General features: G+C 38.1%; 3 protein-coding genes, 1 long non-coding RNA gene and 1 other non-coding gene across 10 annotated transcripts; 3 read left to right on the top strand and 2 right to left on the bottom strand.

The window, feature by feature from the left end:
- The first annotated feature begins 554 nt into the window (after nucleotides 1-554).
- Nucleotides 555-2,824, top strand: LOC103848406 (cytochrome P450 71B34). The gene is made up of 3 exons (XM_009125318.3): nucleotides 555-909; nucleotides 1,008-1,588; nucleotides 2,082-2,824. The coding sequence occupies exons 1-3, from the start codon at nucleotides 603-605 to the stop codon at nucleotides 2,700-2,702; spliced, it is 1,509 nt and encodes a 502-aa protein (XP_009123566.1). The 5' UTR covers nucleotides 555-602; the 3' UTR covers nucleotides 2,703-2,824.
- Nucleotides 2,825-6,404: 3,580 nt separating this feature from the next.
- On the top strand, nucleotides 6,405-8,833 carry LOC103848407. Of its 6 annotated transcripts, none has more exons than XR_004455129.1 (6): nucleotides 6,405-6,902; nucleotides 7,013-7,138; nucleotides 7,439-7,558; nucleotides 7,760-8,103; nucleotides 8,188-8,250; nucleotides 8,352-8,833. It is a non-coding gene; the product is annotated as an uncharacterized LOC103848407 (long non-coding RNA). The 6 variants fall into 6 exon arrangements; XR_004455131.1 differs by having other exon boundaries at nucleotides 6,406-6,902; nucleotides 7,025-7,138; XR_629084.3 differs by having other exon boundaries at nucleotides 6,417-7,138; nucleotides 7,832-8,103.
- A 14-nt stretch (nucleotides 8,834-8,847) lies between these two features.
- Nucleotides 8,848-14,311, bottom strand: LOC117131783. The gene is made up of 2 exons (XM_033284308.1): nucleotides 14,173-14,311; nucleotides 8,848-13,900 (listed from the first exon to the last, which is right to left on the bottom strand). The coding sequence occupies exon 2, from the start codon at nucleotides 13,898-13,900 to the stop codon at nucleotides 12,470-12,472; it is 1,431 nt and encodes a 476-aa protein (XP_033140199.1). The 5' UTR covers nucleotides 14,173-14,311; the 3' UTR covers nucleotides 8,848-12,469.
- A 147-nt stretch (nucleotides 14,312-14,458) lies between these two features.
- LOC117131782 lies at nucleotides 14,459-19,377 on the bottom strand. The gene has a single exon (XM_033284307.1). The coding sequence runs from the start codon at nucleotides 19,317-19,319 to the stop codon at nucleotides 14,562-14,564; it is 4,758 nt and encodes a 1,585-aa protein (XP_033140198.1). The 5' UTR covers nucleotides 19,320-19,377; the 3' UTR covers nucleotides 14,459-14,561.
- Nucleotides 19,378-19,585: 208 nt separating this feature from the next.
- Nucleotides 19,586-19,692, top strand: LOC117132238. The gene has a single exon (XR_004455798.1). It is a non-coding gene; the product is annotated as a small nucleolar RNA R71 (small nucleolar RNA).
- The last annotated feature ends 1,574 nt before the right edge of the window (nucleotides 19,693-21,266 follow it).

Here is a 21,266-nt window from a genome sequence, read left to right as displayed (position 1 = left end):
TGACTTTCTCCATTAGGTCCATTTTTAAAAAAAATCACACATGAATCAAGGTTGAGACTTCTGTTTTAATATATAAGATATAAATTGGTTTGGTTTGAATACTTTTTGATAGAAAATCAGTAGATATTTCAACTATTTTTGGTGTTTTGAATATATTTTAGCTATTTTAAAATTTTACTTTTGGCTATTTATATATATTTTCAAGTCTTTTAAATAACTTAAAAGTATCTTATATATTTTGAATGTTTTTAATATACATTAAATCTAAAAGTAATTAATATATTTAGATATATAAATCTATATTTTGGATACATTCGGGTACCCGAAATACTTCGGTTCGGACCAAGTTTGGTTTCGGTTCTCTGGATACCAAAATTTTGAATCCGTTCGGATATCTAATCATTTCGGTTCGGGTTCGATACAGATCGGATTCGGTTGGATTCTTCGGATTCAGGTTTTTTGCCCAGCCCCAGTGACAATAGACAGCAACGTGCGGTTGTTCAAATAAAAAAAAAAGGAAAACAAGACAGCAACGTGCTAGTATATAGTTTACCTTACCTAGGAGGTGAGAGTTACGTTTCAACTCGCATCAAATCAGAAAAATGGTTGACATTTCGCTTCTCTCACTTCTGTTCCTCATCTTTCTTCTTCTCGCCGCCATCAAATACAAGAACCGGCGGCTACATCAACGGAGACCACCGTCTCCTCCTGGCTTTCCTATCATAGGTAACTTGCACCAGATTGGAGAGTTACCACATCAGTCTCTATGGAGGCTCTCAAAGAAGTATGGTCCTGTCATGCTTCTGAAGCTTGGAAAAGTCCCAACAGTCATAGTTTCCACCTCTGAAACAGCAAGACAAGCTCTGAAAATCCATGACCTCCACTGTTGTAGCCGCCCAGGCTTGGCAGGTACACAAGTGTTGACTTTTCTTAACAAAACCCATGAATCTTGAATCTTGAATATTTACTCAAAACCCCTTGAATCTTGAATCTTGATCTTTCTTTAGGGCCAAGAGACCTCTCTTACAACTATCTGGACATTGCTTTCTCTCCCTATGATGATTACTGGAAAGAACTAAGAAAGCTCGCTGCTCAGGAACTTTTCAGTACTAAACAAGTTCACTCGATCCAGCCCATAAAGGAAGAGGAGGTCAAGAAGCTGATCGATTCAATCACTGAATCAGCTTCTCTGAAAACTCCTATCAACTTGAACAAGACGTGTCTTGCTTTGACTGTGAGCGTAATATGCAAGGCAGCATTTAGTGTGAGCTTTGAAGGAACTGTACTCAACAGTGATAGTTTCAATAAGTTAGTCCGTGAGGCACTTGAGATGTTGGGAAGCTTTTCAGCCTCAGACTTCATACCGTGTTTCGGACGGATCATCGACTGGTTCACAGGTCTGCAAGGGCGTAGAGAGAAGAGCGTGAGAGATCTCGATGCCTTCTATGAAAAAATGATTGATCTGCACAAACAGGAAAAGAAACAAGGGAGTGAAGACTTCGTGGATCTGTTACTGAAGTTAGAGAAGGAAGAAGCTGTTCTTGGAAATGACAAGCTCACAAGAAACCATATCAAAGCAATCTTGATGGTAATTACAAAACACTTGGCACTACTCCTGTACATTCGGGTTTTTGAGTCGGATCGGTTTATTTTGGTTGGGGTGTTTTCGATCCATTTAGAAACCGGTAACTTTTTGGATAGGTTCGGGGTTGAACAAAAAAACCCACAAAAAAATTAAAACTTCCTATTAAACCCGAAAAATCCAAAAAATGTTAAGTAATTCAGTTTCTTGAATAATTTTCGATTTATAAATTATATTTTAAATATATAGTTATTTTAAAACTAAAAATAATTAATATTTTCAGGTAAATAAATTATATTTTAATATTCTGGTACCAATTTGGTTATTGGTTCTCGTTCGGTTATGTTTTTTTTAGGTTTAGAGAAATTGAGACCGTTAGTGTTTCTCTAAGTTTTCGTTTTTTTGGTTCAATTCAGGTTTGGTTCTCTGGTATTTTGCATACTTGATACGTCTTGTAATATCATGAGAATCTGACCTGATTTTATAATCTTTGTCACAGAACGTTCTTCTAGCGGGGATAGATACTTCTGCAATAACCATGACATGGGCAATGACAGAGCTCGCTAGGAACCCACGTGTGATGAAGAAAGTCCAATCTGAAATCAGAAACCACATGGGGAGCAGGTCAACGATCACCTTAGACGACACAGATCACTTCAAGTACCTGAAAATGGTTATCAAAGAAACTTGGAGGCTACATCCTACAACACCAATACTACTCCCAAGAGAAGTAATGTCTGAGTTTGAGATCAACGGTTACACTATTCCAGTCAAGACAAGGCTTCATGTGAATGTCTGGGCTATAGGGCGTGATCCTGATACTTGGAAAGAACCTGAAGTGTTTCTCCCGGAGAGGTTTGTTGATAGTGACATCGATGCAAAAGGACAGCACTTTGAGCTATTACCGTTTGGGGGTGGAAGGAGAATTTGTCCTGCAATTTACATGGGGACAACGATGGTGGAGTTTGGTCTTGCTAATATGTTGCATCGTTTTGACTGGGAGTTACCAGAAGGCATGAAGGTCGAAGATATCGACATCGAAGAAGCTCCGGGTCTCACTGTCAACAAGAAAAACGAGCTTCTACTTGTGCCTGTGGCTGTGAAATATATAGATCACTAGTCTCGTTAATCTAAGCTCCTCTGTTTATGCTTGTTTTGCTTAAAAATAAAATAAAACTGATGTTACTTTACTTGGGAAACTAGGTTAAGGATGAACATTATATATAGAAATTCTTTTATATATTATATGTTTTTAACATATTATGAAATAATAAATAGATATTGAATAATTAAAAAGTCATTATCTACTATTTATATAATTAAATTGGTGCGAACATATAAATAAATTTTATAAATCGAAAAAAATATTTTTTCTATTTGATATGATATATAATTAAATTTAAATGATAGTAACATATATATAGTATATTTTAATATTAATATTTATTAGATGATGCTTCTTGCTCATATTTTTTTTATCATTTGTATCTGTTATAGCAAAAAATCTAAATTAGTGATAACAAAATTTTCACTGTAGAATTAATAGTTTAAGTAATTTATAATATTTAAAAAAATTAAGTTGTCTATATTTTTTCAAATTTTTTATCAAAAAAATATTCAAAGTAAATTTGAAAATTAAGATATTTTTATATTTTTATATGGCATATAGTTTAATTTAAAATGATACATATATTTATATATCTTTTATTTTTGATACTTATTAAATGAAACTTTCAACTTATACTATTTTTTAATTATTTGTATCATGTCATAGCAAAAGTTTTAAATCATAGATCACAAAATTTTATTGTGAAACTTTTAATAGTTTTAGTAATTTATACTCGTTTTTAAAAATTCAAAATATAGTATATAAATAATTTTTTTAATTTTTATTATATGGTTACTATGATTGTTTAATTTATTTTAATAGCTTAAAATTAAACAAATACTCCATATGTTTCATAATACTTGATGTTTTGTAGTAGTGCACAAAGATTAAGAAAATTACAGTTCTCTAAAAAAGTATTTTTAAAATATAATTATAAAATCAGTCAACCAATTATAAAAGAGACAGTAAAATTTAATTGGTTGAACAATTTCCAATAAAGTTAAAAGCAACCTTAAAATCTCAAAACTTCATGTAAATTGAAACAAATTAGTCTTTCTAAAACATCATCTATATTGAAACATAGGGAATATAATTATAATACACACTTATTTTTATCAAATCTTTATTATTCAAAATCATTAATTGTCATATATACTTTAGTCACATTAGGAAATTTCGTAATCTTATTTAAAGAAATAATAAAACACATTAATAATGTATTTATTATGATATAATAAAAAGCTTATTATATTTTTAGATGGACCAACATATTTCTCTAAGGATTCTAAGAATCATTCTAGTGATGACACGTGGCTACAAAAAAATGTTGCAATGCTTCTCAAATAATATATAGGGGATTATATGTTTTTAACATATTATGAAATAATAAATAGATATTGAATAATTAAAAAGTCATTATCTACTATTTATATAATTAAATTGGTGCGAACATATAAATAAATTTTATAAATCGAAAAAATATTTTTTCTATTTGATATGATATATAATTAAATTTAAATGATAGTAACATATATATAGTATATTTTAATATTAATATTTATTAGATGATGCTTCTTGCTCATATTTTTTTATCATTTGTATCTGTTATAGCAAAAAGTCTAAATTAGTGATAACAAAATTTTCACTGTGGAATTAATAGTTTAAGTAATTTATAATATTTTAAAAAATTAAGTTGTCAATATTTTTTCAAATTTTTTATCAAAAAAATGTTCAAAGTAAATTTCAAAATTAAGATATTTTTATATTTTTATATGGCATATAGTTTAATTTAAAATGATACATATATTTATATATCTTTTATTTTTGATACTTATTAAATGAGACTTTCAACTTATATTATTTTTTAATTATTTGTATCATGTCATAGCAAAAGTTTTAAATCATAGATCACAAAATTTTATTGTGAAACTTTTAATAGTTTTAGTAATTTATACTCGTTTTTAAAAATTCAAAATATAGTATATAAATAATTTTTTTAATTTTTATTATATGGTTACTATGATTGTTTAATTTATTTTAATAGCTTAAAATTAAACAAATACTCCATATGTTTCATAATACTTGATGTTTTGTAGTAGTGCACAAAGATTAAGAAAATTACAGTTCTCTAAAAAAGTATTTTAAAAATATAATTATAAAATCAGTCAACCAATTATAAAAGAGACAGTAAAATTTAATTGGTTGAACAATTTCCAATAAAGTTAAAAGCAACCTTAAAATCTCAAAACTTCATGTAAATTGAAACAAATTAGTCTTTCTAAAACATCATCTATATTGAAACATAGGGAGTATAATTATAATACACACTTATTTTTATCAAATCTTTATTATTCAAAATCATTAATTGTCATATATACTTTAGTCACATTAGGAAATTCCGTAATCTTATTTAAAGAAATAATAAAACACATTAATAATGTATTTATTATGATTTAATAAAAAGCTTATTATATTTTTAGATGGACCAACATATTTCTCTAAGGATTCTAAGAATCATTCTAGTGATGACACGTGGCTACAAAAAAATGTTGCAATGCTTCTCAAATAATATATAGGGGATTAAGAGATCTCCAACTCATCTTTATATTTACTTTTATTATACTAATATTTAAAAATCTGTCAAAACAATTATAATATTCTAAAATATTTATTTCAATTCATTTAAATTTCTAAAAATTATTTTTTTTATCTAAAAATAAAAAAAAATTTAAAAATATATATTTAAGGAAATTCTTTTTAACAAAAAGACACTGAAATAGTTTTCACATCTATTATTATTAAGTTCTTCCTGTTAATAAAAAAACAACGAAATACATTGGAAATTATACAAGTGTCAAAGAAATGTCTAGAGAATTGGTAAATAGACCATGAATCTAAATATCTTGTAAATTTGATGGATCAAAATGTACACAATAGCTAAAATTTTAACTGTAGAAATTAAATGTAAAATTTAGTCTGTGTATTTTTTTGATATATCTTTATCTAATATAGCTGTAAAAATTAAATGAGAAAAAAAATAAAAATAAAGATATTCCTATAACAATATTTTATGCTTTAAAAAACATAACTCCTACTATCATTTCTTTATTTTTTTGGATTTAGCTTTAAAAACTAAAAAGCATGATGTATAGTTATGATTCTAGTGTTTTAATTTATAAAATAAATTTAATTTTGTATATAACTAAAATATTTTAAAGTTGTTCTATAGTTAGACAATAATTAGTTTACAACTAAAAATAATAACATAAGAATACAATCGAATTTTCTATAGACATAAAGCGGAAGAAAGTGCCTTTGAGTTGGAAACTGCATTTTTGTGTTATGAAAATGTTCTTAAAATGTTTTATATTGTAATTATCTCATAAAAATTAAAGTTAAAGACACTTGTTACATTCCCATCAATCACCCTGTTATATGAGCTAGTAATATAATAATTTATGAGTTTATAATATAAGTATATAACCGACTAATACAAAGAATTTTAATAGTATTTATATTATTTATCCTAATTATAAGGTTAATTAAAATAATCACATATGCCAAGTTAATGATATTTTTAAATATTGACTCTAAATTAATAGGATATATAGTTACAAATGATCAAGCTTATTTTATAATCAATTCTTGTAAAAATCATATCTTTATATATAAAGAAGGCTTTGTATCCCTCCTAGAGTGTCCAGCTAGGATGCCATGTCACAAATTCGAGTTTCCTGGAGTCGACACCTGTCCACCTAAAGCAAACGCTGCGTTTCATTTAAATTATTCTGCATCCATGTGGGCTTCGTATTTTTTCGGGCCTTATTTTTTCACACTTTACCAGCCCATTACGGCAACGCACCGTTCTGATGATAGAGTTGGCCACCTCTTCATCTCCGCTATTCGAGGTCGACGCACAATTTGAGTTCTGAAAGCGTTGATTTCTACGCCACAGTCGACAACGAAATCTAGGGTTCATCTTATTCTTTGATGATCTTCACCAACAATGGAGTTTCAGGAGGATGCATGAGTTAAATGGTCTTGAAGAATTCTATAAGAAGCTTCGATTGCGTCTTTACGCCTTTCTTTCTAATCCTTCGAAACGTTAGAGGTTATTAATTCATTGCTTTAACAAACCTCTTAATACCATCAACCCACATCAAGCACGATCTGAGATTGATGCATCTTATCCCTCTGCAAGTCGGTCTCTCTGTAAGCCCTCTTTCCTTAAACACCATCCTCTCAATCTGTGATAGCACCAAAGTTCATTTATTCTATGAACGGCTAACTCACTAATTCCTCTTCTTTAATGGCTTCTCGAGCTGCGACACAAGAAGCTGCGATGAATGGAGTCCTCATCGGTTCGAACCAGCCTTACGGACGAAGGAGTCACAGAGATCTCCGATTATGTGCCTCTCATTCCTCCTCCCGAGATCACACTCATCATGGTCACTCTCTCTTCTCCATCTTATGATTTGAATCAGCTTTGAAATTGAACTTTGATATTGGATTACGTATTGTGGAGTTTTAGTTCGTCTACGAAATGAAATTGTATCCTTGACGTTCTGAATATTGCTTATTGGTCTGTAAGTCTTATTGTTTTGTCTATTTTAACATAGAAAATTTAGGTCTTGGATTGTTTGCGTTTAACCACAAAATCAATATTGTTTTGTAGCTCTGTTTGAGAGAGATTTAGTGTTTATATATCCATATGTGTTTTTGATGCCAAAAAAGATAATTTTCTGCAGTTTATTGCTTAAATAGAGGAGCATTACGTGGCTATGTGAGGAGATGGAGTTGAGTTGAGGGTGATAGCTCTTACAGATTTAGATGTTCTACGGTTCGTCAGATTTTTCAATCGATAGAAGGTTTTTGTCTATTTTGCAGATAATCATGGGATTCTTTGATTTTTAATTCTCGGTTTAATAATTTAAGACGTGACATAAAATCTAGAGTAAATTGGGATATTTTTTAAAATTTTACTCATGTTAAATTGATGTTCTTATCTATTACCAAAACTGAGTTTCCATCTCCTTTGCTGCTAAGGTCATAATTTTTGTGGGCTACAGGTTTATAGTTTTTTGTCAAGTGTAAGTGTGGATGGATATTAAGTTTACCCACGGTTTTCCGGTGTATGATAGTCAGCTCAATCAACGATGAAGATGAAGAACATTGGAGGTCACGTGTCAATGGCATTCTCTACGACCAAGGTCCATCAGATGATCACCGCTACAGCTCAACCCTGCCGCCATAGCCGCTGAATCCTCTCAACACCATCTTAACCTCTTGGCCTCAGCCTCTTCAGTCGCCACAACAAACGCCGTGACCGCGAGTAATATTAATACTGCATCAGTTGACTTTTCTTCGGTTTACACTGCAGCAGCGGCTCCGATCAACTCTTTTATCAACCCCGGTACATCCTTCTTTACATCTCCTAAGTCTTAAGATTGGAATGTTATATCTTTAAAATGTTTGTTATTACCCTTATAATTATCAGAGGACGACAAAGCAGTTCGCAGCTGAAGAGAGCTCAAGAGAGAGAGTGCATAATCCCTAACCGGTATCACTTTTGAAATCCCAGTCTACTTTTCTGATTTTTGGTTTTCTTGAACATTGCGAGCTACTAAAAGAAAGTATTCATCGATGTGGGTACTGGAAAAGGAAGTATTGTAACAGGATGGTTTCTTAACAATTACGCAACAAGGAATCTGAAGTTTGAGATGTACAAGATTGAAACGGTAACAATGAGATGAGCCTCGAACCTAAAAATATGGGGATGAAGGAGTGGCTGAAAGAGAATGTAAAAGAGGAGGAATATGTGGTGATGAAGACAGAGGTTGAGGTGTTGGAGGAGATGGTGAGGAGCAAGACGATAAAATGGTGGATAAGCTTTGCTTGGAATGCAAGCCAATGGGTACTAGGGTTAAGGGGAAGGAACATGGAGACAGACGTAAAAGAGGATATCTATCAAACCATGCGTTTTTTTTCTTTACATTATCTGCTTTTTTTTCTTCCGTTTTGTTGTCAGAATTGTTTTAATCATGTTATGATAATTCTGTATTGTTGTGATTTTTAGTATTTTGTGAAGTTGTAAGTTTGGGGATCTAATGAGCTTTAATTAATTATGTTAAGTAATTCCTCGCCGAAGATTGTTTTATTTTTTCATGGAAAAAATAAATTCCATAAATCTTTGTTACAAGAAAGAAAAAATTTTGAAGTCTGAGCATAAATTCAGAAGACTATATATAAGAATCAACAATACAATTGAAATTGCATAAAACCCAAATGGAAATTAAAAGAGATGTGTACCTTAATATCCATTCCAGCTCCAAAATAATAGTTTAAGCAACCACTTTCACTATTTATATCATCTTCGAAGTTAGGATACATATGACAACCTAACATTTTAACAACCAATTGTTATAAACAGGCAGGCGTTCAATGAAATATGAATCTTCGAACCCATAATAAAGCTATATATATATATATATATATATATATCATAATGAACTAACAACGTATAAACATCACGTTACACATAAATACAAACACAAAATGAAAATCCACCAATAAACATAGCAAAAAATCCACAGATAAACATCACACACAGTCAGAAATAACTAAGAGTAAACTTACAAAAGCATATCAAATATATTCACATTTTAAAAAAATTGGACAAAATCAACACATGTTTAAGATACAAATTTCTCATAATTTAAATAAAACCATATCAAATATTTTTTTTTAAAAAAGTAGTCATAAGTGAATTACATAGCATATAGGAAACAAGCTTCTTAAAAAAAAAAAAAGTAAAAGCGGAAGTGGTCGTAATTTTACAACTTACAAAATAAACAACAAATAAATATTAGCAATGTATTTAATTGTAACTTTATGTTCTGAATTACATATATAATTATAAACTTTGTATTATAATTTTAATTTGAAGTATTTAGACCAAAATAGTTGTATGTATAATATTCGCTCATTGGAAAATAAATTCATTGAAAAAAACGTATAACCACAAAATTAGAATCCATTCATTTTTAATATTAAAATAAACATAATCTATAATAAAAATAATAAAAATAATAAAATATACAAATTAAGATCAAACATCATTATACATAGTACAAATCAGATTACAAACATATAAATTAACTCTTACGAGTTGATACACTAAATATGAATCCTTGCTACTGCCAAGTTAACAGTTGTGATTATAGTACTTTAGATTCAATCCAGAGGACCAGTCTACACTTTACTCTTATAAATTTCAATATCAAGCTAAGAAGAAAATGGTTTTTAATTCAATTGGTGACGCGGAAAACAAGTAAACTAGAGATTGATTCAATTTAACAAGCGGCTAGCCTAGGGTATTTCATTGGGTGCTGAGCGAGAGCCAAACAATTATTCAAGCGCGGTGCAGTGCTTTCTAGAACTCGGATCACTCAGCTGGAACACCCCACTGTCGTGGTGGTGATCTCTTTGCTGGTCGATCCCATCATCTAACTGTCGTTGAGATGAGAAACGACTGCAAGCCTTAGAGGTCAGGTCCGATCAGTTCACTTACTACCCTAATATCTACTTTCGCTGATTAGGGATACTAAGCTCATTCAATACATGTCAAGCTATCTCCTAAGCGGCTAGCTAGGTGATAAACTTAGGATCTAACATCAAATGATCAGATTAATGGAAGCCTTAAGAATAGTATGGATGAAGAATAATCAAGAATAGCTTATCTATGTTTAGCTCATATTTCAACACCCTAAAAACCCTAGGCGAGCTGGATCACTACTCAATCATGATGCAAGCAATCAAACACATAGCTACTGAATGAAATTGCATAATAAATAGAGTAGTAAACAAGGGTTCAGAAGGTCTTCTCTATGAGAGAATGGATTCTTCTCCCTTACAAGTTGCAGATCGCAAAAGCTAATAGTTCTCTTGTAAAAACTAGCGTAAATCATAAAATAGGATAGATGGCGTCTTTATATGGAGGCGCCAATAGGTAGAAAAGAAATTAGGGCAACAAGGCCTTAATTCCCGAAAATAAAAGCTTCCTTATTTGTCGGAAACAACCTCGGGATCACTCCGTCTGCTTGTTCTGCTTGAGAACAGTCTCGGGACTGTTCGTCTTGAGTGTTCTCCGCAAAATGCTCCAAAAGGACAGCTTCTCTTCAAACATGCTCTCTTCATTCTTCTACCAACTCCAGACCTGTAAAAGATCAAAAAGGACTAGACTGACTCGGATTATGGACTCGAATCAATACAAAAACACCTATACAATGATGTGAAAAACACCATATATCAATTCCCCCAGACTTAGATCCTTGTTTGTCCTCGAACAAGGCAAGTATCAAGAACAGGAGAAAAGTTTGAAAGTGTGGGAACTCGCTTATTCTCAGCAACCATACTCTTACCACAAATCTCTGAACCATACAAGCAGTAGATTAGAACCACACACACTTACTGGAAACCCCTGATCGCTGTTCACAGATCGGCTCCTTACTCTACATCTTGACCTGAAAAAGCGACACTTTCGAGACCAAACTCCATTTGTTCAATTAGAATTTTCGTGAGCTTCTTGTCATGGGCGCTACTCAGGGTGGACGGTCTAGGTATGGAACAAGCTTTTTAATGGTGGAGTTGAGAGTGTTTAGGGGTTACCGATTTCTTAGAGGATGCAGGATATCGCACAAAATGGCAAGAGAGAACGGATCCATTGATGTCCACAGCCTCTACTCGTTTTTTGCTCTCTTTCGAACGGTTGCTCTCTGTTCTGGAACAGTCATCAGACTGCTCTGCTTGCCCCCTTCTATGTTCTCCGAAAATTAGCCTGAACTCCTTCTTGGCTTTCCCAGTGGCTCATGTTCCCTCGAACTCATCTCCTTCTCCATCGTCAAATGCCAAAAACGAAAGGTAATTAAATTTTTTTTTTTTTTTTTTTTTTTTTTTTTTTTCAAATGGCATGAAAGTAGAGATGAGGTGACGAAGAAGGAGGTAGCATGTGATTTTGAGAAGGCCACTGGTGGATCTGATTCGCATCATTCTGCTATACTTGCACGATCCATTGGTCATGGAGCAGTTGGTCCCTTGATCTGCTTGTTCTCCTTTCTGATTGAATTTCTGCAGCAGTAACGAGTAAAGGCTGCGTTGATCCTTTCCTCTCCAACCTTTTTGCACATATCTGCACATATAACACTGAGAAACAAATGCCTGAAGTTGGAACGAAGGCTAAGGTACAAGGTGGGAACTAGCTAAAGATGAGCTAGCTACTCAGGAACAGCAAGATGGATAAAAAGGATAAGAAGTCCTGAGTATAGGTCTCGTTTCCCTGATCTAGTACCCATAACAAGAAGAATTAAAGTCCAGATTAGGTTCAGATATAGTGGAGTTGAGTCTACCCAGTGTAACCTGATCGGTGGAGAACTTCTGGAGTGTCAAATGAGATAAGTCAGGGTGTTCCAGGTCCATGTGTGGGTCTTTCATCACTGCTAAGGTCACTGAATAAGAAGGTTAAAGCACGAGGTGGTTAAGAAATCATCACAAAATAAGGTCCTGATTACCACAATAAGTTTGACTGGACTGACTCGATCCTAGGGACTGACTCAATAAAACATGGAAATCGTACAGAGTTTCTCCCCCAGACTTACTTCACACCATCCCTGGTTGTGAAAATAAATCGGAGGAGGCTAAAACACACCAAACCAAAAACAAATAGCAGGGAAATAAATAGTTCAGATGGATAAAACAAGGGAATAGGAATAGTCCGTTCGGACTCAGTCTGAATCGCCGCTGCTGGAGTGGCCGGCTGTTCTCCGGTTCCTCGGAAGTCTCTCTTCTCTAGCTGAAGTGCCCGCTGGTTCTTTGCCTGGGCGCCTTGTTCCTTGCGTCGTCTGCTCATCCTGACTTCTGATGCAGCCTCCAGTGAGTGCTCTGAGGATCCTCTTCATGAGGCTGTTGTTTTTCTTCTGGGAGTCCACCATCCAACGTCTGTAGGCGTGGTCATCTGTAACATCCGTGAGGTCCTCTAGGTCGTAAGCACCATCAGCAGGGGGAGTTATGTCCTCCGCATCATCCCCTGCCGCATTGTCATCTGGAATTGGCGCTCGGGGGTCGACGCACAAGTGTTCTGCGTTTGGCAAGAACACTATGTTATCCAAGGTTGTGAAATCTGTTAACCCTGGAAGAGGGAGCTTGCAGTAGAGAGTGATCCCGTCCTTGTCTGTGAACTTGTATGTGCTTTCGTCGCGCAGGATGTGGCACGTGATCAAATAGGCGGTGTCAATGTACTCAAGCTCAGGAACAACCGTGTAGGAATCCAGGTCGATGTTGAAGCGTTTGAACAAGGGTGTGAGAACACTGCCGCAACGATCTTTCTTGTCTTCCGTTCGGACCATGGAATCCTTGCGCTCAGAGAGCATCGTGATGAGAAGGAATCCAGGGTTTGTTTTCACAGTCTGTATCGGTATGACTCTGTCTCTACGGATCTCATCCTCGAGGCCGGTGTATAGAACCTGCAGCTCTCCGTTTGTGACCTTGGAGGTGTGTTCCTTTGCGAATAGGATGTTCGAGACGATCTTGGCAATGATACGCAGAGTGGGGTTTCGGATTTGTGACTGATAAGCCTTGCGAGAAGTGAACTTCCCTGTCGCAATGAGATCCCAAAAGGCGTTTGCTGGCGCGAACTTTTTGTCAACTGAGACCTCTCTTGGCGTGTCTGCGATCTCGAGTAGTTCGTTTAGATCGTGGAGAGAGATGGAGCAGAACTTGCCGTCAGCCATGAAGGAGAAGTAGCAGTTCTCGTATGTTGGCGCAGTTGGGTTCTGGTAAGTAATCTGAGCTGTTGCGAGCAATTGCCGAACCAAATCTGGATAGAGAACTTGGGCTTGGTAGCAGAGAGGAGCGAGGCCCATGACATCGAGCGTCTCGAACACATCAGACTCGAGACCAAGAGCAGCTAAGGTCTCCGCGTGAGCAAATCGTGTGGGCAGGATCTCTGCTGCGAGAAGCCTGTTGTATCTTGCTGCGGACTCCTTGTCCCACCCCTCACAATTGTAGTCAAGGAGTAGTGGGTCATTGATGTTGATCGGTTGACCCTCAGCCTTGTTCGGCCATGGGTAGGAGGAAGGGACGTTCGCGGAGTGAGAAGGCGTGGCTGCTCCGCGAGAGGCCTTGAGTGCTTTAGGGTTCCTTGTTCTTGGAGGCATCTGCAAAACAAAGTCAATTTCCAAATTAGCCATGCTCAACGGTTGTTCAGAAACGATGGGACATTCCAATCTCTCAATTTTGCCCAAGTCCATCAATTTCTAACAACCTACAACTTCCATCAATTCCCAACACAATCGCAATTACTCAAGAACGCAAAAGATATAGCTACAATCTAAGAACCAATCGCTAAGCAATAGGTAAGGAGGATTCAAGGAGACACTTCCAAACCGCGTTTTGGATGCGCGAAGGGGAAGGGGATCTGAGCGGTTACCTTGATTGGATTGTTGTTCCTGCAAAACCAAACCGATCTCTAGAGGATCCAAGAGATTAGAGCAAAATCGATGAAGAAGAATATGAAATGAGAGTTTTCGATTTAGGGTTCTTTGAGGTTGGTTTGCGGCTCTAGATATAAGGGGGGTGGTAAAGTTAGTGGGCCTTAAATAGGCCATTTCCCTTTTCCTCTTTTTTTTTGTTCGAGCACTTACCTGGGAACAATCAGTGGAACAAACGCCGGAGTGTTCTGCTGAGAAGTGCTCGATTTTCTTCCTGCAAGTTAGTTTTTTTTTTTTTTTAGAAATAAAAGAAATATTTACACTCACCAGTGGGTTGCCTCCCACCAAGCGCTTCTTTTCAGTCACTAGCTTGACTTTTGTGAGCCGATTAGGCTTGAAGGGGATCACTTAAGGGTATTTCTACACCTTCAGCGATTGTTGTATCAGCAAGGTAAGGCTTGAGGCGCTGCCCATTAACAACAAATTCTCCTCCTCTTGTGTCCAGCAACACGACAGCTCCATAGGGGCGAACCTCCTTGATGGTGAAAGGTCCTGACCATCTGGATTTTAGCTTTCCAGGGAACAGCTTAATCCTTGAGTTGAATAGTAAGACCTGATCATTCGGAGCAAAGCTTCTGCTGATGATCCGTTTGTCATGGAATGCCTTGGTTTTTTCTTTGTAGATTTTGGAGCTCTCATAGGCCAGATGCCTAATCTCTTCCAACTCATGGATCTGAATTGTTCGCCTCTCCTTAGCAGGTTTGATATCGAAGTTAAGCAGCTTAACAGCCCAAGCTGCCTTATACTCTAGCTCCACAGGTAGGTGACATGCCTTGCCATAGACCAGATGATAGGGAGTGGTCCCTAATGGGGTCTTATAGGCTGTTCTGTAGGCCCAGAGAGCGTCGTCAAGCTTGATGGACCAGTCCTTACGCGTGGTATTGACTGTTTTCTGCAGAATGTTCTTGATCTCTCTGTTGGAAATTTCCACTTGGCCACTCGTTTGAGGATGATAGGCGGTTGCAACCTTGTGTTTCACGCCGTTCTTGATCAGTAATCCTTGGAACACTCTGTTGATGAAGTGAGTTCCACCATCGCTGATAACCACTCTAGGTACTCCAAATCTTGGAAAGATGATGGAGGTGAACATCTTGGTTACAACTCGTGCGTCGTTGGTCGGACTAGCAATTGCTTCTACCCACTTGGAGACATAGTCGACTGCAACCAGGATGTACTCGTTTTTGTGAGAAGGTGGGAAAGGTCCCATAAAATCTATCCCCCAGCAATCGAACACCTCAACTTCCAATATGTAGTTCTGGGGCATCTCATTCCTTTTGCTGATACTGCCCATTCGCTGGCATGCATTGCATCTGGATATGAAAGCGTGAGCATCTCTGAACATTGTTGGCCACCAGAATCCCGCTTGGAGAATTTTGGAGACTGTTTTGAATGTGGCGAAATGTCCAGCGTAGGAAGATCCGTGGCAGTGGTGTAGGATCCCTGGAATTTCAGCCTCCGGAACACATCGTCTGAAGATCCCATCCTTGCATTGTCGGTATAGATAAGGCTCATCCCAGAAGTAGTGCCTTGCCTCTCTTAAGAATTTCCTCTTCTCGTTCCCCGTGAACTTCTGAGGCTCCTTTTCAGCAGCTAAGAAATTTGCAATCTCAGCAAACCACGGTAGATCAGGATATTGCTTCTGGATTGTTGCCACAAACGGCTCTAGTTGCGAAGAACAAGCTGTTTCTATGCGCATTGGTTGTTCCGTGTAGCAAAGACCAATCGCACTGACGTGTTCCACTGGTTGTTCTTCGTCAATCACTGTATCATCGTTTATTTTCATTCTGGAAAGGTGGTCCGCTACTCCATTTTCTACCCCTTTCTTGTCTCTTATTTCCAGGTCAAATTCCTGAAGGAGGAGAATCCATCTCAGGAGCCGCGGTTTGGCATCTTTTTTCGTGAGCAGGTACTTGAGAGCTGCATGATCCGTGTGGACTATCACTTTAGACCCAACCAGATATGATCGGAACTTCTCAAAAGCATAGACGATGGCCAGGAGTTCCTTCTCTGTGGTGGCATACCTACATTGAGCTTCATCCAGTGTCTTGCTCGCGTAGTAGATCACATGGAGCTTCTTATCCTTCCGCTGTCCAAGCACTGCTCCCACTGCAAAGTCACTCGCGTCCGTCATGATCTCGAAAGGGAGGTCCCAGTCTGGGGGTTGGACAACCGGTGCACTGACAAGAGCTCCCTTGATCGTGTGAAATGAAGCTAAGCACTCGTTGTCGAAATCGAACTTTGTTTCCTTGCAGAGCAGTCTAGTGAGTGGTCTTGCGATTCTCGAGAAGTCCTGGATGAATCTTCTGTAAAAACCAGCATGTCCCAAAAAGCTTTTTATTCCCCTCACTGAAGTTGGGGGTTGCAGACTCATCATGATATCGATCTTTGCCTTGTCCACTTCGATGCCTTTTTCTGAAATCTTATGTCCTAGAACAATCCCATCTCTGACCATGAAATGGCATTTTTCCCAATTCAGCACGAGATGCTTCTCCTCGCATCGCTTCAGAACCCTGCACAAGTTTGACAAACAGACACTAAAGGAGCTCCCATAGACACTGAAATCGTCCATGAAAACTTCCATTATGTCTTCAATTAGATCAGTGAAAATTGACATCATGCAGCGTTGAAAGGTCGCTGGAGCATTGCACAGCCCGAAAGGCATTCTCCTGTAGGCGTATGTTCCATAAGGACATGTGAACGTCGTCTTTTCTTGATCGTCTGGGTGGATGGGAATCTGAAAGAAACCTGAATAACCATCTAAAAAGCAATAGTAAGGGTGGTTAGCCAATCTTTCAAGCATTTGATCAATGAAGGGAAGTGGAAAGTGATCCTTGCGAGTCGCAGCATTCAATTTACGGAAATCAATGCACATGCGATGACCAGTTACTGTTCTAGTAGGGATTAATTCATTCTTTTCATTTGTTATAACAGTGATCCCTCCTTTCTTAGGCACTACATGAACAGGACTAACCCACTTACTATCAGAAATCGCATAAATTACACCAGCTTCTAGAAGTTTCATTATCTCCTTCTTTACAACATCTTTCAGATTTGGGTTTAACCTCCTCTGATGTTCTACAGAAGTCATTGATTCATCTTCTAGGTGTATTCTATGCATGCACAGATCAGGTGAAATGCCAGGTATATCAGCTAGGGAATATCCTAATGCTTTTCGATATTTCCTAAGTTCGCATAAGAGAAGAGCAGTTTCAGCATTGTTCAGGTCAGCATTTACGATTACTGGGTATGTAGAATTTGGTCCAAGAAATGCGTACCTGAGCCCCTTAGGGAGTGTTTTGAGCTCGACTTTTGGAGCTTTGGATTCACTCCACGGGTCATTGTTCCTACTTGGTGGAACAGGCGAGCTCGATGAGTCTGAGGCATTGTTCTCCCCCAGACTAAGATATGCCACTAATCTTTCCATGGTTCTGGCGGAGTCCAACATCTTGGCGTACCCATCAGCGTCGATGTTCTGGACATTCTGTTCTGCTTCAGCTCTAGTCAGAGCTAGTTCCAGCGGATCATCTATTAGGATCTCCTCAATCATCTGATCACTCGGTTCCAGCGGATCACCCTCCTCTTGGACAGTGAAGGTTTGTCCATCTAGCATAGGTTTCTTGAGCATCTGATTCATCTCGAACCTCATCACAATGTCTCCTAGGTGGAGATCGATTTTTCCCTGTCGCACATCTATGATAGCTCCGACAGTGCATAGGAATGGTCTGCCTAGGATCAGAGGATCCTTTGATTCTTCCTCAAGTTCCAGAACAACGAAATCGGCAGGGACAAGTGTGTTCCCAACCAGAACCTGGATATCCTCGATAATTCCGACTGGAGATTTCACTGATCGATCAGCAAACACTAGGGACATCCTGGTAGGTTTGAAATCTGTGAATCCTAGGCGCTTAGCCACAGAGTACGGCATGAGGTTGATGCTTGATCCCAGATCGACTAGCGAACACGAGAAGACTGTTCTCCCTATTTGGATGGAAAGGACAAATTTTCCAGGATCACCTAGCTTCTTGATCCTTTTGTTCTGGAGAACAGCGCTGCACTCTTTAGAGACTACCATGAACTCACTGTCATCGGTTATCTTTCCAGAAATTAGTCCTTTCACAAAGCTACTCATGGATGGCATCATCTGGATTGCACTCATGAGAGGGAGTCTGACTGTTAAGTCTTCCAGCATCTTCCTACATTTCATCTCCTCCTTGTCCTTGCGTGTGGCCTTAGCAGGAACAGGGTACGGAACCTTTGGCACATAGTCACGGGTGGGAACAGGTTCTGCCGCTGGGCGAACAACCACAGTAGGCTGCTCTGTAGTGGTCGGAGTATGTTTAACAGGAAGCTCTGCTTCTTCCTCGTCTGCTGGTGCGGTTACAGGTGGCTGTTCTGATTCTTTCTGCTTCCCCTTTTCAGCTGTTGTGAATCTCTTGGGTGCCAGATCAGTTAACTGCTTCCCACTCCTAAGCGCGACTGCATTACACTCCTTGGGATTTTTATCTGTTTTTCCAGGAAGAGTGCCTTGCTGTCTCTTCACACTCTCAGCAGTCTGAGCAATCTGAATATCCATCTGCCTCATATGGCTCGAGACATTATCATATTTGGCACTCAGGTCATTGAACATGTGATTCATTCGGGTATTGATGTCGTTTGTGACCTGATTCAGTGCTTTTCCCTGAATCTGTTGTCCTTGGAGCAGCTGGCTCATCATATTGGCAAGACTCTTCATCTCGTCTTGTGGAGCAGTTTGAGCAGGCTGTGCAGGCTGCTGGTTAGTCGGTTGTTTCTGGTTGTGGAACTGAGTATTCTGAGCTGGGCTGAGGACAAAGGTTCGTCCTTGATTTCCATACCCCCGTTGGTAGCCACTGTTCTGAACTTGATTGCCTTGAGCATTTTCTGTGTTACCATCGGGTTTAGGGTTGTTGAACAGGTGGGGGTTGTTCCTCACGTTAGGGTTCGGGTGATAGTTCTTAAACTGCCATCCTTGCCCATTCACATAGCTAACCTCATGGTGGTCCTCAATCGCCTGGTCCGCTTCTGATGTAGCGTCTATGGTTCCTTTATCCTGAGGAGACTCTTCCATGATGAAGACATGGTTCTGATTACTCTTAATCAGCTGATCGACCTTGGCAGAGAGCTCATCTATTGCTATTGTCGATGCTGTTCACCTTTTGGGTGCGGTCTGTCTCTCGGTTGCTGTCAGCTGAGCTTGAGGCCATGTTCTCAATTAGCGCGAAAGCGCCTTGAGTGGATTGGGTCATGAAATCTCCATTACTGGCTGAGTTTAAAGCATTCCTGTACTCCCAACCTACTCCATCGTAGAAAACTCCGAGTAGATAATCTTCTTCAAAACCATGATGTGGGCACTCTCTGCGATAGACGTTGAATCGCTCCCATGCGTCGCAGAACGGCTCATCTACCAGCTGTTTAAAGGTGGCGATCTTCTGTCTCAGAGCTGCCGTCTTTGATTTCGTGTAGAAGTGGCTCAAGAAAGCGGATCTGACTTGTTCCCATGTGGTGAGCGATCCAGTTGGTAGGGAATCTAGCCAGCGAGCAGCCTTCCCATCGAGAGAGAAAGGGAACAAAGTACATTTGATGTAATCTGGTGGTACTCCATTCGCCTTAGTGAACCCACACATCTTCTCAAAGTTTTCAATGTGGTCCATCGGTATTTCTGCAGGAAGTCCGTTGAAGATCTTCCTCTGCACTAGACCTATCAAGGCGGGCTTGATCTCAAAGTCTTGTCTAGTGCAAGGTGGAGGGTTGATGGCGGATCGCGTAGCAGGTAGATTACGCAAGAGATTCCTTTGGCCAATCTGATCAACTTCCTCCGGTGCATTCCGTTGGTTTGCAGCGTTCGCTTGGATAGTTTGCTGCATCTGCTGCATCTGTTGTTGCATGAGTGCAAATGCAGCAGTAAGATCATCCTGATGATCGCCCATGTTAGTGCTTGTAGGTCTAGGCAGTTGACGGTTCTGACGTTCTAATCTCGCTAGTTCTTCGTTAGTGAGCTGATGCAATGGTCCTTGTGCGTTGCTCCGAGTATGTCTACTGGTCATGCACCTGGATCATTAGCTGTGACAAAGAAACAGAGGCGAGTTAGATATCTTAGACTTAAAATGAAACCGAAAAGTAGAGGTAAAAAAAATCTGGTCCCCGTCGCAACGGCGCCAAAACTTGATACACTAAATATGAATCCTTGCTACTGCCAAGTTAACAGTTGTGATTATAGTACTACTTTAGATTCAATCCAGAGGACCAGTCTACACTTTACTCTTATAAATTTCAATATCAAGCTAAGAAGAAAATGGTTTTTAATTCAATTGGTGACGCGGAAAACAAGTAAACTAGAGATTGATTCAATTTAACAAGCGGCTAGCCTAGGGTATTTCATTGGGTGCTGAGCGAGAGAGCAAACAATTATTCAAGCGCGGTGCAGTGCTTTCTAGAACTCGGATCACTCAGCTGGAACACCCCACACTCGTCGGTGGTGATCTCTTGCTGGTCGATCCCATCATCTAACTGTCGTTGAGATGAGAAACGACTGCAAGCCTTAGAGGTCAGGTCCGATCAAGTTTCACTACTAATATCTCATTACTTTCGCTGATTAGGGATACTAAGCTCATTCAATACATGTCAAGCTATCTCCTAAGCGGCTAGCTAGGCGATAAAACTTAGGATCTAACATCAAGTGATCAGATAATGGAAGCCTTGAAGAATAGTATGGATGAAGAATAATCAAGAATAGCTTATCTATGTTTAGCTCATATTTCAACACCCTAAAAACCCTAGGCGAGCTGGATCACTACTCAATCATGATGCAAGCAATCAAACACATAGCTACTGAATGAAATTGCATAATAAATAGAGTAGTAAAAAGGGTTCAGAAGGTCTTCTCTATGAGAGAATGGATTCTTCTCCCTTACAAGTTGCAGATCGCAAAAGCTAATAGTTCTCTTTGTAAAAAACTAGCGTAAGAAAATTAAATAGGATAGATGGCGTCTTTATATGGAGGCGCCAATAGGTAGAA

This window comes from Brassica rapa, chromosome A02, assembly GCF_000309985.2.
Source record: "Brassica rapa cultivar Chiifu-401-42 chromosome A02, CAAS_Brap_v3.01, whole genome shotgun sequence".
Taxonomy (NCBI): Eukaryota; Viridiplantae; Streptophyta; class Magnoliopsida; order Brassicales; family Brassicaceae; genus Brassica; species Brassica rapa.
The sequence above is the reverse complement of the archived record's forward strand: the minus strand, read 5'-3'. Positions and strand labels throughout refer to the sequence as shown.